The 14,421-nt window shown below is 77.3% G+C and overlaps 1 protein-coding gene across 1 annotated transcript in view; it reads left to right on the top strand.

Annotated features, from left to right (window-relative positions):
• The window catches only part of LOC140912212 (eukaryotic translation initiation factor 3 subunit C), a 17,652-nt gene extending 3,569 nt beyond the window's left edge, over positions 1-14,083 (top strand). Inside the window, 14 exon segments of the mRNA XM_078853024.1 lie at positions 468-758; positions 928-975; positions 977-1,032; positions 1,218-1,320; positions 1,322-1,360; positions 1,698-1,823; positions 2,152-2,245; positions 2,511-2,698; positions 4,638-4,862; positions 6,176-6,539; positions 11,795-11,954; positions 12,137-12,202; positions 12,431-12,518; positions 13,514-14,083. Of these exon segments, the coding sequence (XP_078709150.1) occupies positions 468-758; positions 928-975; positions 977-1,032; positions 1,218-1,320; positions 1,322-1,360; positions 1,698-1,823; positions 2,152-2,245; positions 2,511-2,698; positions 4,638-4,862; positions 6,176-6,539; positions 11,795-11,954; positions 12,137-12,202; positions 12,431-12,518; positions 13,514-14,068 (2,403 nt within the window). The 3' untranslated portion in view covers positions 14,069-14,083.
• Positions 14,084-14,421: the final 338 nt, after the last annotated feature.

The raw sequence follows: 14,421 nt of genomic DNA, 5'->3' as shown, positions 1-14,421 counted from the left end.
ACGCGCTATCTCAGAGTCAGGCAAACTCCTGCTGTTTGCTGCTCTGCTGTCCCCCGCCACTCAGCTGGTTCGCGGAGCACTGGCTTTTTTAAACAGCCAGGCTCACCTGAAACAAAACACTCCCCACTCCCGCCCTTTTCAGCCAACCAGTCAAGCACTCACTCAAACTTTCAAGCTGCCCTCACTACAAAACACTCCGATCCCCTCACCAAACACACACTCAGATACCCAGATACTCACCAACACAGATCCCAGGCAAACTCCTGCTGTTTGCTGCTCCCCCCGCTGGTGGTTCCCCCCCGCTGGTATCTCAGCCTGGACTCTTCCCACTTCCTTAGTGGCTGTGGGGCCCCTGAGGGAGCTGTCCAAGATTCCTGGGTCCCATTCCCTGTCATGGTCCCTGGGGGAACCGCCCCGGACTCCTGGGTGCCCTTCCCAGTGGGTGGGGGGTGCTACGGAGCCTTTAGAAGAGCTGTCCTGGATGCCTGGGTCCCATTTCCAGTCCCAGACACCTGGCTCTGCTCTCTGAGGGCGGCTGGCTGGCGGGGCAGGGCCTGTGGGTGGGGAGTGTCGGCACTGCCAGGTTGGGGTCCCATGCCCCACTCACTGCCCCCAGGGACGAGGACAAGAAGTCGACGGAGAAGAAGCGGGAGGAGAAGGCCAAGAAGAAGCACGACCGCAAGGCCAAGAAGGACGAGGACGAGGAGGATGAGGGCGGCGAGTGGGAGAAGGTCAAGGGGGGGGCGCCCCTGGTCAAGGTGAGACCCTGGGCGGGGGACCCCCGGGGGCAGGGGAGATCCCTCATGGGGCGGGGGGGCTGGGCTCAGTGGGGGATCCCCAGGGGGCTGGGCGTCCTGGGCAGGGGAAAATCCCCATGGGGGAGGGAGGCCTGAAGCCCAGGCCTGACCCGCTCTCTGCCCCCACCAGGAGAAGCCCAAGATGTTCGCCAAGGGCACCGAGATCAACCACGCCGTGGGTGGTGAAGAAGCTCAACGAGATCCTGCAGGCCCGCGGGAAGAAGGGCACGGACCGGTGCGTGTGGTGGGCGGGGTTGGGCGGCGGTTTCCCCCTCCTGTGCCTAGGGTGGTGGGGCAGTTGGGGCTGGGCAGGCCCTTTTCCCAGCATGCCCTGGGATGGCCAGGCTGATGAGTCGGGGGGGGGAGGCGGCTGTTTCCCAGCATGCCCCGGGGCGGCTGACGGGTCTCCCCGCTGTGCAGGGCGGCCCAGATCGAGCTGCTGCAGCTGCTGGTGGCCATCGCAGCTGAGAACAACCTGGGCATCGCCATGGACCTCAAGATCAAGTTCAACATCGTCGCCTCCCCTCTACGACTACAACCCCAACCTGGCCACCTACATGAAGGTGAGGGGGGTGGGGGCGGGACCCCAACCTGGCCACCTACATGCAGGTGAGGGGGCGGGGCCTGGGGCTGGGACCCAACCTGGCCACCTACATGCAGGTGAGGGGGCGGGGCCTGGGGCTGGGACCCCAACCTGGCCACCTACATGCAGGTGAGGGGGCGGGGCCTGGGGCTGGGACCCCAACCTGGCCACCTACATGCAGGTGAGGGGGCGGGGCCTGGGGCTGGGACCCCAACCTGGCCACCTACATGCAGGTGAGGGGGTGGGGCCTGTCCTCCCCTCCCCGCTGCCCCACCCCCCGGCGCCTTGCTGCCCCCTAACCCGGGCTGTGCCCGCAGCCGGAGATGTGGAGGAAGTGCCTGGACAGCATCGACGAGCTGCTGGACATGCTCTTCGCCAACCCCAACATCTTCATCGGGGAGAACATCCTGGAGGAGTCGGAGAACCTGTCCAACTTCGACCAGGTACCAGGGCCCGACGGGGCCAGCCCCACTCAGCGTCCAGGGGGCACCCGTGGAGGCGGGGAGAGGGGGCTGGGGTAGCGCTCGGGGGGGGGGGGGGGGCTGTTCACCCCATAGCATGGGGGTGGCTAATGCTGATGACAGGGAGCCAGGGGAACTACCCGCCACAGGTTAGCGCTAGGGGAGTGGGAGTGAGTCCCTGGGGGTGGGTACGAAATGGGGGCTGAGCATCGGCATGAGCAGCCTCTGGGCTGCAGTGGGGGCTTAGGGGCCGTGGCCTGGATCCTGGGGGTCTGGCTTTGCGGGTGACTCCCCCTCCCCTCCCGCCCAGCCCCTGCGGGTGCGCGGCTGCATCCTGACGCTGGTGGAGCGCATGGACGAGGAGTTCACCAAGATCATGCAGAACACGGACCCTCACTCGCAGGGTGAGTGGGGAGGGGGCGGGGGCCGGGGGGCTGGCGTGAGCCTGGGGCTCCGCTCCCAAGGAAATAACCCTTGGGGGGAGACCGTGTGGCGGGGGGTTCACTGGGGGAAAGTCCTGCCCCCCAGAGTGCCTAGATCACCTGAAGGACGAGGGGTGTTGGGGGGACCCGCCGCCCTGGGCGGGGCGGGGCGGCTGGCTGCCGGGGGGGCCCCGGGGCTGGGTGCCGGGGGCCGGCGATGGGGTGTGACCCCGCCCCGCCCCCCCAGAGTACGTGGACCACCTGAAGGACGAGGGGCGGGTGTGCGGGATCATCGGGCGGGTGCAGAGCTACCTGCAGGAGACGGGCACCACGGAGGAGATCTGCCGCGGGTTCCTGCGCCGGGTGCTGCACACCTACTACAAATTCGACTACAAGGCGCATCAGCGGGAGCAGGGCCCCGCCGGCGACTCCAAGGTACCGGACCCCCCCCGGACCCCCTCCAGCCCCCCTGCAGCCCCCCCAAACCCCCCAGCAGGGCCCCGCCGGCGACTCCAAGGTACCCGACCCCCCCCGGACCCCCCCAGCCCCCCCTGCAGCCCCCCAAACCCCCCAGCAGGGCCCCGCCGGCGACTCCAAGGTACCGACCCCCCCCCCGGACCCCCTCCAGCCCCCCTGCAGCCCCCCAAGCCCCCCAGCAGGGCCCCGCCGGCGACTCGAAGGTACCGACCCCCCCCCAGTCCCTCCGGACCCCCCACCCCCCTCCAGCCCCCCAAACCCCCCAGCAGGGCCCCGCCGGCGACTCCAAGGTACCGACCCCCCCCGGACCCCTGCAGCCCCCCTGCAAGCCCCCCAAACCCCCCAGCAGGGCCCCGCCGGCGACTCCAAGGTACCGACCCCCCCCCCGGACCCCCACAGCCCCCCCTGCAGCCCCCCAAACCCCCCAGCAGGGCCCCGCCGGCGACTCCAAGGTACCGACCCCCCCCGGACCCCCCAGCCCCCCTGCAGCCCCCCAAACCCCCCAGCAGGGCCCCGCCGGCGACTCCAAGGTACCGACCCCCCCCCGGACCCCTGCAGCCCCCCAAGCCCCCCAGCAGGGCCCCGCCGGCGACTCGAAGGTACCGACCCCCCCAGTCCCTCCGGACCCCCCACCCCCCTCCAGCCCCCCAAACCCCCCAGCAGGGCCCCGCCGGCGACTCCAAGGTACCGACCCCCCCCGGACCCCCTGCAGCCCCCCTGCAGCCCCCCAAAACCCCCCAGCAGGGCCCCGCCGGCGACTCCAAGGTACCCGACCCCCCCCCGGACCCCCCAGCCCCCCCTGCAGCCCCCCAAACCCCCCAGCAGGGCCCCGCCGGCGACTCCAAGGTACCGACCCCCCCCCGGACCCCCCAGCCCCCCTGCAGCCCCCCAAACCCCCCAGCAGGGCCCCGCCGGCGACTCCAAGGTACCGACCCCCCCCGGTCCCTCCAGCCCCCCAGCAGGGCCCCGCCGGCGACTCCAAGGGTACCGACCCCCCCCGGTCCCTCCAGCCCCCCAAGCCCCCCAGCAGGGCCCCCGCCGGCCACTCCAAGGTACCGACCCCCCCACCGGTCCCTCCAGCCCCCTCCAGCCCCCAAACCCCCCAGCAGGGCCCCGCTGGCGACTCCAAGGTACCGACCCCCCCCCCCCGGACCCTCCAGCCCCCCAAACCCCACGCGCTATCTCAGAGTAGCCCCCCTCCAGCCCCCCAAACCCCCCAGCAGGGCCCCGCTGGCGACTCCAAGGTACCGACCCCCCCCCCGGACCCTCCAGCCCCCCAAACCCCCCAGCAGGGCCCTGCCGGCGACTCCAAGGTACCGACCCCCCCGGACCCCCCCCTCCAGTCCCCCAACCCCCCCAGCAGGGCCCCGCCGGCGACTCCAAGGTACCGACCCCCCCCCGGACCCTCCAGCCCCCCTCCAGCCCCCCAAACCCCCCCAGCAGGGCCCCGCCGGCGACTCCAAGGTACCGACCCCCCCCCCCCCCGGACCCCGACCCTCCAGTCCCTCTGCAGCCCCCCAAATCCCCCAGCAGGGCCCTGCCCCCCGGGACCCCGACCGTCCAGTCCCCCAAACTCCCCAGCAGGGCCCTGCTGGCGACTCCAAGGTACCGAGCCCCCATTAGCATCGAGGTTTCGGGGGCCCCCTCGCACTGATCTCCTCATCTTTTCTCCTGGCGGTGTTATGTGGAGCCCTGCCAGGCCCTCGTCTCACCTTTGTCTGCCTGCTGGGGGCGCTCTAGGCGGGCCAGTCTCACTCCGTGGCCCCGCAGTTGGAGTGGGGAGCGGTGGGGGTCCTCTGGGGCAGGGCGGGCGGTCGCAGGGGGGCGCTCTGGGGCGGTCGGGTCGCCCTCTGGAGGCGCCCTCCCCCCGGGCCGCCCTCACCCCATGGCCCCGCAGTCGGAGCAGGACCAGGCGGAGAACGAGGGGGAGGACAGCGCGGCGCTCATGGACCGGCTCTGCAAGTTCATCTACGCCAAGGACCGCACGGACCGGATCCGCACCTGCGCCATCCTCTGCCACATCTACCACCACGCCCTGCACAGCCGCTGGTTCCAGGCCCGCGACCTCATGCTCATGTCCCACCTGCAGGACAACATCCAGCACGCCGACCCCCCGGTGCAGGTGCGGGGCGTGGGGGGCGTCTCCCCGCAGCTCCCGCACGGCCGCCCCATGGGGCCGTGGGGGTGTGGGGGCGGGCGGGGGGCCAGGCCGTGGGGGTGTGGGAGCCAGGCTGTGGGGGCCGTCTCTCACCCCCTCTCCCTGCAGATCCTGTACGGCCGCCCCATGGGGCCGTGGGGGCCAGGCCGTGGGGGCGGGCGGGGGGCCAGGCCGTGGGGCCAGGCCGTGGGGGCCGTCTCTCACCCCCTCTCCCCGCAGATCCTGTACGGCCGCCCCATGGGGCCGTGGGGGTGTGGGGCCAGGCCGTGGGGGTGTGGGGCCAGGCCGTGGGGGCCGTCTCTCACCCCCTCTCCCCGCAGATCCTGTACGGCCGCCCCATGGGGCCGTGGGGGTGTGGGGCCAGGCCGTGGGGGCCGTCTCTCACCCCCTCTCCCCGCAGATCCTGTACGGCCGCCCCATGGGGCCGTGGGGGTGTGGGGCCAGGCCGTGGGGGTGTGGGGCCAGGCCGTGGGGGCTGTCTCTCACCCCCTCTCCCCGCAGATCCTGTACGGCCGCCCCGTGGGGGTGTGGGGCCAGGCTGTGGGGGTGTGGGGCCAGGCCGTGGGGGCCGTCTCTCACCCCCTCTCCCCGCAGATCCTGTACGGCCGCCCCATGGGGCCGTGGGGGTGTGGGGCCAGGCCGTGGGGGTGTGGGGCCAGGCCGTGGGGGCCGTCTCTCACCCCCTCTCCCCGCAGATCCTGTACGGCCGCCCCGTGGGGCTGTGGGGGTGTGGGGCCAGGCCGTGGGGGTGTGGGACCAGGCCGTGGGGGCCGTCTCTCACCCCCTCTCCCCGCAGATCCTGTACGGCCGCCCCATGGGGCCGTGGGGGTGTGGGGCCAGGCCGTGGGGGTGTGGGGCCAGGCCGTGGGGGCCGTCTCTCACCCCCTCTCCCCGCAGATCCTGTACGGCCGCCCCGTGGGGGTGTGGGGCCAGGCTGTGGGGGTGTGGGGCCAGGCCGTGGGGGCTGTCTCTCACCCCCTCTCCCCGCAGATCCTGTACGGCCGCCCCGTGGGGGTGTGGGGCCAGGCCGTGGGGGTGTGGGGCCAGGCCGTGGGGGCCGTCTCTCACCCCCTCTCCCCGCAGATCCTGTACGGCCGCCCCATGGGGCCGTGGGGGTGTGGGGCCAGGCCGTGGGGGTGTGGGGCCAGGCCGTGGGGGCTGTCTCTCACCCCCTCTCCCCGCAGATCCTGTACGGCCGCCCCGTGGGGGTGTGGGGCCAGGCCGTGGGGGTGTGGGGCCAGGCCGTGGGGGCCGTCTCTCACCCCCTCTCCCCGCAGATCCTGTACAACCGCACCATGGTGCAGCTGGGGATCTGCGCCTTCCGGCAGGGGCTGACCAAGGACGCCCACAACGCGCTGCTGGACATCCAGTCCTCGGGCCGGGCCAAGGAGCTGCTGGGCCAGGGGCTGCTGATGCGCAGCCTGCAGGAGCGCAACCAGGAGCAGGAGAAGGTGGAGAAGCGGCGCCAGGTGCCCTTCCACATGCACATCAACCTGGAGCTGCTGGAGTGCGTCTACCTGGTCTCCGCCATGCTGCTGGAGATCCCCTACATGGCCGCCCACGAGCTCGACGCCCGGCGCCGCATGATCAGCAAGCAGTTCCATCACCAGCTGCGCGTGGGCGAGCGCCAGCCCCTGCTGGGTGAGGGCCCCCCCCACGGCCCCCCACGGGTCCCCCCCGGCCGGCCCCCCAGTCCCCCCCCACGGGCCCCTCCCGGCCGGCCCCCCGACGCCCAGACCCCAGCCAGCCCCCTGAGTGCAGCGCCAGCCCCTGCTGGGTGAGGGGCCCCCCCCACGGCCCCCCACGGGTCCCCCCCGGCCGGCCCCCCCAGTCCCCCCCCCAGGTCCCCCACGCCCGGCCCCCCTACACCCAGACCCCAGCCAGCCCCCTGAGTGCAGCGCCAGCCCCTGCTGGGTGAGGGGCCCCCCCCCACGGCCCCCCACGGGTCCCCCCCGGCCGGCCCCCCCAGTCCCCCCCCCGGGTCCCCCACGCCCAGACCCCCCACGGCCCCCTGAGTGCAGCGCCAGCCCCTGCTGGGTGAGGGGCCCCCCCCACGGCCCCCCACAGGTCCCCCCCGGCCGGCCCCCCAGTCCCCCCCCCACGGGCCCCCCCCGGCCGGCCCCCCGACGCCCAGACCCCAGCCAGCCCCCTGAGTGCAGCGCCAGCCCCTGCTGGGTGAGGGCCCCCCCCCAGACCCCCCCCACGGGTCCCCCCGGCCGGCCCCCCAGACCCCCCCCACGGGCCCCCCCCGGCCGGCCCCCCGACGCCCAGACCCCAGCCAGCCCCCTGAGTGCAGCGCCAGCCCCTGCTGGGTGAGGGACCCCCCACGGGTCCCCCCCGGCCGGCCCCACAGTCCCCCCCCCACGGGCCCCCCCCGGCCGGCCCCCCGACGCCCAGACCCCCCACGGCCCCCTGAGTGCAGCGCCAGCGCCTGCTGGGTGAGGGGCCCCCCCCACGGCCCCCCACGGGTCCCCCCCGGCCGGCCCCCCAGTCCACCCCCCACGGCCCCCTGAGTGCAGCGCCAGCCCCTGCTGGGTGAGGGCCCCCCCCACGGCCCCCCACGGGTCCCCCCCGGCCGGCCCCCCAGTCCACCCCCCACGGCCCCCTGAGTGCAGCGCCAGCGCCTGCTGGGTGAGGGGCCCCCCCCACGGGTCCCCCCCGGCCGGCCCCCCGACGCCCAGACCCAGCCAGCCCCCTGAGTGCAGCGCCAGCCCCTGCTGGGTGAGGGCCCCCCCCACGGCCCCCCAGTCCCCCCCCCAGGTCCCCCCTGGCCGGCCCCCCAGCCAGCCCCCTGAGTGCAGCGCCAGCCCCTGCTGGGTGAGGGGCCCCCCCACGGCCCCCCCAGGTCCCCCCCCCAGGTCCCCCACGCCCGGCCCCCCCACACCCAGACCCCAGCCAGCCCCCTGAGTGCAGCGCCAGCCCCTGCTGGGTGAGGGGCCCCCCCACGGCCCCCCACGGGTCCCCCCCGGCCGGCCCCCCAGTCCCCCCCCCACGGGTCCCCCCCGGCCGGCCCCCCGACGCCCAGACCCCAGCCAGCCCCCTGAGTGCAGCGCCAGCCCCTGCTGGGTGAGGGCCCCCCCCACGGCCCCCCACGGGTCCCCCCCGGCCGGCCCCCCCAGTCCCCCCCCCGGGTCCCCCACGCCCGGCCCCCCCACACCCAGACCCCAGCCAGCCCCTGAGTGCAGCGCCAGCCCCTGCTGGGTGAGGGCCCCCCCCACGGCCCCCCACGGGTCCCCCCCGGCCAGCCCCCCGACGCCCAGACCCCCCACGGCCCCCTGAGTGCAGCGCCAGCCCCTGCTGGGTGAGGGGCCCCCCCCACGGACCCCCACGGGTCCCCCCCGGCCGGCCCCCCCAGTCCCCCCCCCGGGTCCCCCACGCCCGGCCCCCCCACACCCAGACCCCAGCCAGCCCCCTGAGTGCAGCGCCAGCCCCTGCTGGGTGAGGGGCCCCCCCCACGGCCCCCCACGGGTCCCCCCCGGCCGGCCCCCCAGTCCCCCCCCACGGGCCCCCCCCGGCCGGCCCCCCGACGCCCAGACCCCAGCCAGCCCCCTGAGTGCAGCGCCAGCCCCTGCTGGGTGAGGGCCCCCCCCACGGCCCCCCAGTCCCCCCCCCAGGTCCCCCCCGGCCGGCCCCCCAGTCCCCCCCCACGGGCCCCCCCCGGCCGGCCCCCCGACGCCCAGACCCCCACGGCCCCCTGAGTGCAGCGCCAGCCCCTGCTGGGTGAGGGGCCCCCCCACGGCCCCCCACGGGTCCCCCCCGGCCGGCCCCCCAGTCCCCCCCCCACGGGTCCCCCCCGGCCGGCCCCCCCAGTCCCCCCCCCGGGTCCCCCACGCCCGGCCCCCCCACACCCAGACCCCAGCCAGCCCCCTGAGTGCAGCGCCAGCCCCTGCTGGGTGAGGGCCCCCCCCACGGCCCCCCACGGGTCCCCCCCGGCCGGCCCCCCGACGCCCAGACCCCCCACGGCCCCCTGAGTGCAGCGCCAGCGCCTGCTGGGTGAGGGGCCCCCCCACGGCCCCGCACGGGTCCCCCCGGCCGGCCCCCCAGTCCACCCCCCACGGCCCCCTGAGTGCAGCGCCAGCGCCTGCTGGGTGAGGGGCCCCCCCACGGCCCCCCACGGGTCCCCCCCGGCCGGCCCCCGACGCCCAGACCCCCACGGCCCCTTGAGCGCAGCGCCAGCCCCTGCTGGGTGAGGGGCCCCCCCCACGGCCCCCCACGGGTCCCCCTCGGCCGGCCCCTCAGTCCCCCCCCACGGGCCCCCCCCGGCCGGCCCCCCGACGCCCAGACCCCCCACGGCCCCCTGAGCGCAGCGCCAGCCCCTGCTGGGTGAGGGGCCCCCCACGGGTCCCCCCCGGCCGGCCCCCCCAGTCCCCCCCCCCGGGTCCCCCCCCCCCGGGTCCCCCACGCCCGGGTCCCCCACGCCCAGACCCCAGCCAGCCCCCTGAGCGCAGCGCCAGCCCCTGCTGGGTGAGGGGCCACCCCCACGGCCCCCCACGGGTCCCCCCCCGGCCGGCCCCCCCAGTCCCCCCCCCGGGTCCCCCCCGGCCGGCCCCCCGACGCCCAGACCCCAGCCAGCCCCCCCCACGCCCGGCCCCCCGACGCCCAGACCCCAGCCAGCCCCTGAGCGCAGCGCCAGCCCCTGCTGGGTGAGGGGCCCCCCCACGGGTCCCCCCCCGGCCGGCCCCCCGACGCCCAGACCCCCCACGGCCCCCTGAGCGCAGCGCCAGCCCCTGCTGGGTGACGGGCCCCCCCCACGGGTCCCCCCATGGCCGGCCCCCCGACGCCCAGACCCCCCACGGCCCCCTGAGCGCAGCGCCAGCCCCTGCTGGGTGAGGGGCCCCCCCACGGGTCCCCCCCGCGGCCGGCCCCCCGACGCCCAGACCCCCCACGGCCCCCTGAGCGCAGCGCCAGCCCCTGCTGGGTGAGGGGCCCCCCCCACGGCCCCCCACGGGTCCCCCCCGGCCGGCCCCCCGACGCCCAGACCCCAGCCAGCCCCCTGAGCGCAGCGCCAGCCCCTGCTGGGTGAGGGGCCCCCCCCACGGCCCCCCGCGGGTCCCCCCCCGGCCGGCCCCCCGACGCCCAGACCCCCCACGGCCCCCTGAGCGCAGCGCCAGCCCCTGCTGGGTGAGGGGCCCCCCCCACGGGTCCCCCCCCGGCCGGCCCCCCCGACGCCCAGACCCCAGCCAGCCCCCTGAGCGCAGCGCCAGCCCCTGCTGGGTGAGGGGCCCCCCCCACGGGCCCCCCCCGGCCGGCCCCCCGACGCCCAGACCCCCCACAGCCCCCTGAGCGCAGCGCCAGCCCCTGCTGGGTGAGGGGCCCCCCACGGGTCCCCCCCCGGCCGGCCCCCCGACGCCCAGACCCCCCACGGCCCCCTGAGCGCAGCGCCAGCCCCTGCTGGGTGAGGGTCCCCCCACGGCCCCCCCGGGTCCCCCCACGGCCGGCCCCCCGACGCCCAGACCCCAGCCAGCCCCCTGAGCGCCGCGCCAGCCCCTGCTGGGTGAGGGGCCCCCCCCGGCCGGCCCCCCCACGCCCGGCCCCCCCACGGCCCACCGACGCCCAGACCCCAGCCAGCCCCCTGAGTGCAGCGCCAGCCCCTGCTGGGTGAGGGGTCCCCCCGGGTCCCCCAGACGGGTCCCCCACGGCCCCCCCGGGTCCCCCACGCCCCCCCCACGGCCGGCCCCCTGACGGGTCCCCCCGGCCGGCCCCCCCCACGCCCGTCCCCCCCACGGCCCCCCAGCCGGCCCCCTGACGGGTCCCCCCCCGGCCGGCCCCCCCACGCCCGGCCCCCTGACGGGTCCCCCCGGCTGGCCCCCCATGCCCAGCCCCCAGCCAGCCCCCTGAGCGCAGCGCCAGCCCCTGCTGGGTGAGGGGCCCCCCCACGGGTCCCCCCCCGGCCGGCCCCCCGACGCCCAGACCCCCCACGGCCCCCTGAGCGCAGCGCCAGCCCCTGCTGGGTGAGGGTCCCCCCACGGCCCCCCCGGGTCCCCCCACGGCCGGCCCCCCGACGCCCAGACCCCAGCCAGCCCCTGAGCGCCGCGCCAGCCCCTGCTGGGTGAGGGGCCCCCCCCGGCCGGCCCCCCCACGCCCGGCCCCCCCACGGCCCACCGACGCCCAGACCCCAGCCAGCCCCCTGAGTGCAGCGCCAGCCCCTGCTGGGTGAGGGGTCCCCCGGGTCCCCCAGACGGGTCCCCCACGGCCCCCCCCGGTCCCCCACGCCCCCCCCACGGCCGGCCCCCTGACGGGTCCCCCCGGCCGGCCCCCCCCACGCCCGTCCCCCCACGGCCCCCCAGCCGGCCCCCTGACGGGTCCCCCCCCGGCCGGCCCCCCCACGCCCGGCCCCCTGACGGGTCCCCCCGGCTGGCCCCCCCATGCCCAGCCCCCAGCCAGCCCCCTGAGCGCAGCACCAGCCCCTGCTGGGTGAGGGGTCCCCCCGGGTCCCCCCGACGGGTCCCCCACGGCCCCCCCCCCGGGTCCCCCACGCCCCCCCCACGGCCGGCCCCCTGACGGGTCCCCCCGGCCAGCCCCCCCACGCCCGGCCCCCCAGCCGGCCCCCCCACGCCCGGCCCCCCCACGGCCCCCCAGCCGGCCCCCTGACGGGTCCCCCCCCGGCCGGCCCCCCCACGCCCGGCCCCCTGACGGGTCCCCCGGCTGGCCCCCCCATGCCCAGCCCCCAGCCAGCCCCCTGAGCGCAGCACCAGCCCCTGCTGGGTGAGGGCCCCTGGCCCCACCCCCTGCCCCCACCCTGGGCCCCCCACGCGCAGCCCCCTGACGGCAGCACCAGCCCCTGTGTGTCCCCCAGGCCAGGTTTCATAGGCCCAACAGTGGGCCCCCGAAACGTCCCCCCCGCAAGCCAGCCAGGGGACCGGCCCCATAGCGCCTGCCCCCTCTCGCTGCCCCAGGCCCCCCCGAGTCGATGCGGGAGCACGTGGTGGCGGCGTCCAAGGCCATGAAGATGGGCGACTGGCGAACCTGCCACCGGTTCATCATCAACGAGAAGATGAACGGGAAGGTCTGGGACCTGTTCCCCGAGGCCGACAAAGTGCGAACCATGCTGGTCCGGTGAGTGGGGCCGGGGGGCCGGGGCCTGGCGGGGTGCGGCCATAGGTGGGGGGCCGGTTGGGGCCATGCGGGAGGGGGAAGGGTCCCATACCCAGCCATGGGATTTCCCCCTCTGGGGGTGCCCGGAGCGCAGCGAGGGGCGGAGCCTGCGGTGACCACGCCCTCTTTGCTGCCCCCTGCAGGAAAATCCAGGAGGAGTCGCTGCGCACCTACCTCTTCACCTACAGCAGCGTCTACGACTCCATCAGGTAGGGCGGGGCCTGGGGCCGGGGGCGGGGCCTGGGGGCTGGGGGCGGGGCCTGGGGGCTGGGGGCGGGGCCGGGGGCGGGGCCTGGGGCCAGGGGCGGGGCCTGGGGGCTGGGGGCGGGGCCTGGGGCCGGGGGCGGGGCCTGGGGGCGGGGGGCGGGGGCTGGGGGCGGGGCCGGGGGCCGGGGGGCGGGGCCTGTCCCTAACCCCCCCCCTTTGCCCCCCACCAGCATGGAGATCCTGTCGGACATGTTCCAGCTGGACCTGCCCACCGTGCACAGCATCATCAGCAAGATGATCATCAACGAGGAGCTCATGGTGAGGCGCGGGCTGGGGTCCGGCCAGGGGGGCCGCCGGGCGCAGACGGGGCTGGGGGGGGATACAGGGCGGGGTGGGGGACGCGGGGCCCAGGCGGGGCTGGGGGGATACAGGGCACCGCAGGGCCCACGCGCTATCTCAGAGTGGGCCGGGGGTGGGCGCAGGGGGATGTGGGGGACGCGGGGCCCAGGCGGGACACGGGGCCGGGGGTGGGCGCAGGGGGATGTGGGGGACGCAGGGCCCGGGCGGGGCTGGGGGGATACAGGGCACCGCAGGGCCCGGGCGGGACGCGGGGCCGGGGGTGGATGCAGGGCCCGGGCGGGACGCGGGGCCGGGGGTGGGCGCAGGGGGATGTGGGGGACGCGGGGCCCAGGCGGGGCTGGGGGATACAGGGCACCGCAGGGCCCGGGCGGGACGCGGGGCCGGGGGTGGATGCAGGGCCCGGGCGGGGCCGGGGGTGGGCGCAGGGGGATGTGGGGGACGCAGGGCCCGGGGGAGGATGCGGGGGGGATGGATGCAGGCCTGGGGGGGATGCAGGGCACCGCAGGCCCAGGTGGGGCTGGGGGGACACAGGGCACCGCAGGGCCCGGGCGGGACACGGGCCGGGGGTGGGGGCAGGGGGATGTGGGGGACGCGGGGCCCAGGCGGGGCTGGGGGATACAGGGCACCGCAGGGCCCGGGCGGGACACGGGGCCGGGGGTGGACGCAGGGGGATGTGGGGGACGCAGGGCCCGGGGGAGGATGCGGGGGGGGATGGATGCAGGGCCTGGGGGGGATGCAGGGCACCGCAGGGCCCAGGTGGGGCTGGGGGGACACAGGGCACCGCAGGGCCCGGGCGGGACACGGGGCCGGGGGTGGGCGCAGGGGGATGTGGGGACGCAGGGCCCGGGCGGGACACAGGGCCGGGGGTGGACGTGGGGGACGCAGGGCCCGGGCGGGGTGGGGGGCGGCTGGCCGGGGGGCGCCAGGCCCCGCGCTGACCCCCAGCCCCGCAGGCGTCCCTGGACCAGCCCACGCAGACGGTGGTGATGCACCGCACGGAGCCCACGGCCCTGCAGAACATGGCGCTGCAGCTGGCCGAGAAACTCGGCAACCTGGTGGAGAACAACGAGCGCGTCTTCGATCACAAGCAGGGCACCTACGGCGGGTACTTCCGGGGTGAGTGCCTGCCCCACGGCCTGCCCCACACCCCCCCCAGGGCTCCTACGGCGGGTACTTCCGGGGTGAGGGCCTGCCCCACGGCCTGCCCCACACCCCCCCCCAGGGCTCCTACGGCGGGTACTTCCGGGGGTGAGGGCCTGCCCCACGGCCTGCCCCACACACCCCCCCTGCCCAGGGCTCCTACGGCGGGTACTTCCGGGGTGAGGGCCTGCCCCACCCCCACCCCCCCCGCCCAGGGCTCCTACGGCGGGTACTTCCGGGGTGAGGGCCTGCCCCACGGCCTGCCCCACACACCCCCTCAGGGCTCCTACGGCGGGTACTTCGGGGTGAGGGCCTGCCCCACGGCCTGCCCCCCCCCAGGGCTCCTACGGCGGGTACTTCCGGGGTGAGGGCCTGCCCCACGGCCTGCCCCCGCCCAGGGCTCCTACGGCGGGTACTTCCGGGGTGAGGGCCTGCCCCACGGCCTGCCCCACACACCCCCTCAGGGCTCCTACAGCGGGTACTTCCGGCGTGAGGGCCTGCCCCACACCTCCCATAGCGATCTCCCTTGTACACCTCCCGCCCGCAGGGCACCCATCCCCCGGGGTGAGGGCCAGGTCCCCAGAGCCTGCCCTGGGCCACGCTGGGTATGTGGGGCGAGCCCCTCCCGCGTGGCTGTTTCTAACCCCCTTCTCCCCCAGACCAGAAGATGGCTACCGCAAGAACGAGGGCGGCTACATGCGCCGGGGCGGCTACCGCCAGC

The sequence above is a fragment of the Lepidochelys kempii genome, chromosome 6 (genome assembly GCF_965140285.1).
Source record: "Lepidochelys kempii isolate rLepKem1 chromosome 6, rLepKem1.hap1, whole genome shotgun sequence".
In the NCBI taxonomy this organism is placed as follows: domain Eukaryota; kingdom Metazoa; phylum Chordata; order Testudines; family Cheloniidae; genus Lepidochelys; species Lepidochelys kempii.
The sequence above is the reverse complement of the archived record's forward strand: the minus strand, read 5'-3'. Positions and strand labels throughout refer to the sequence as shown.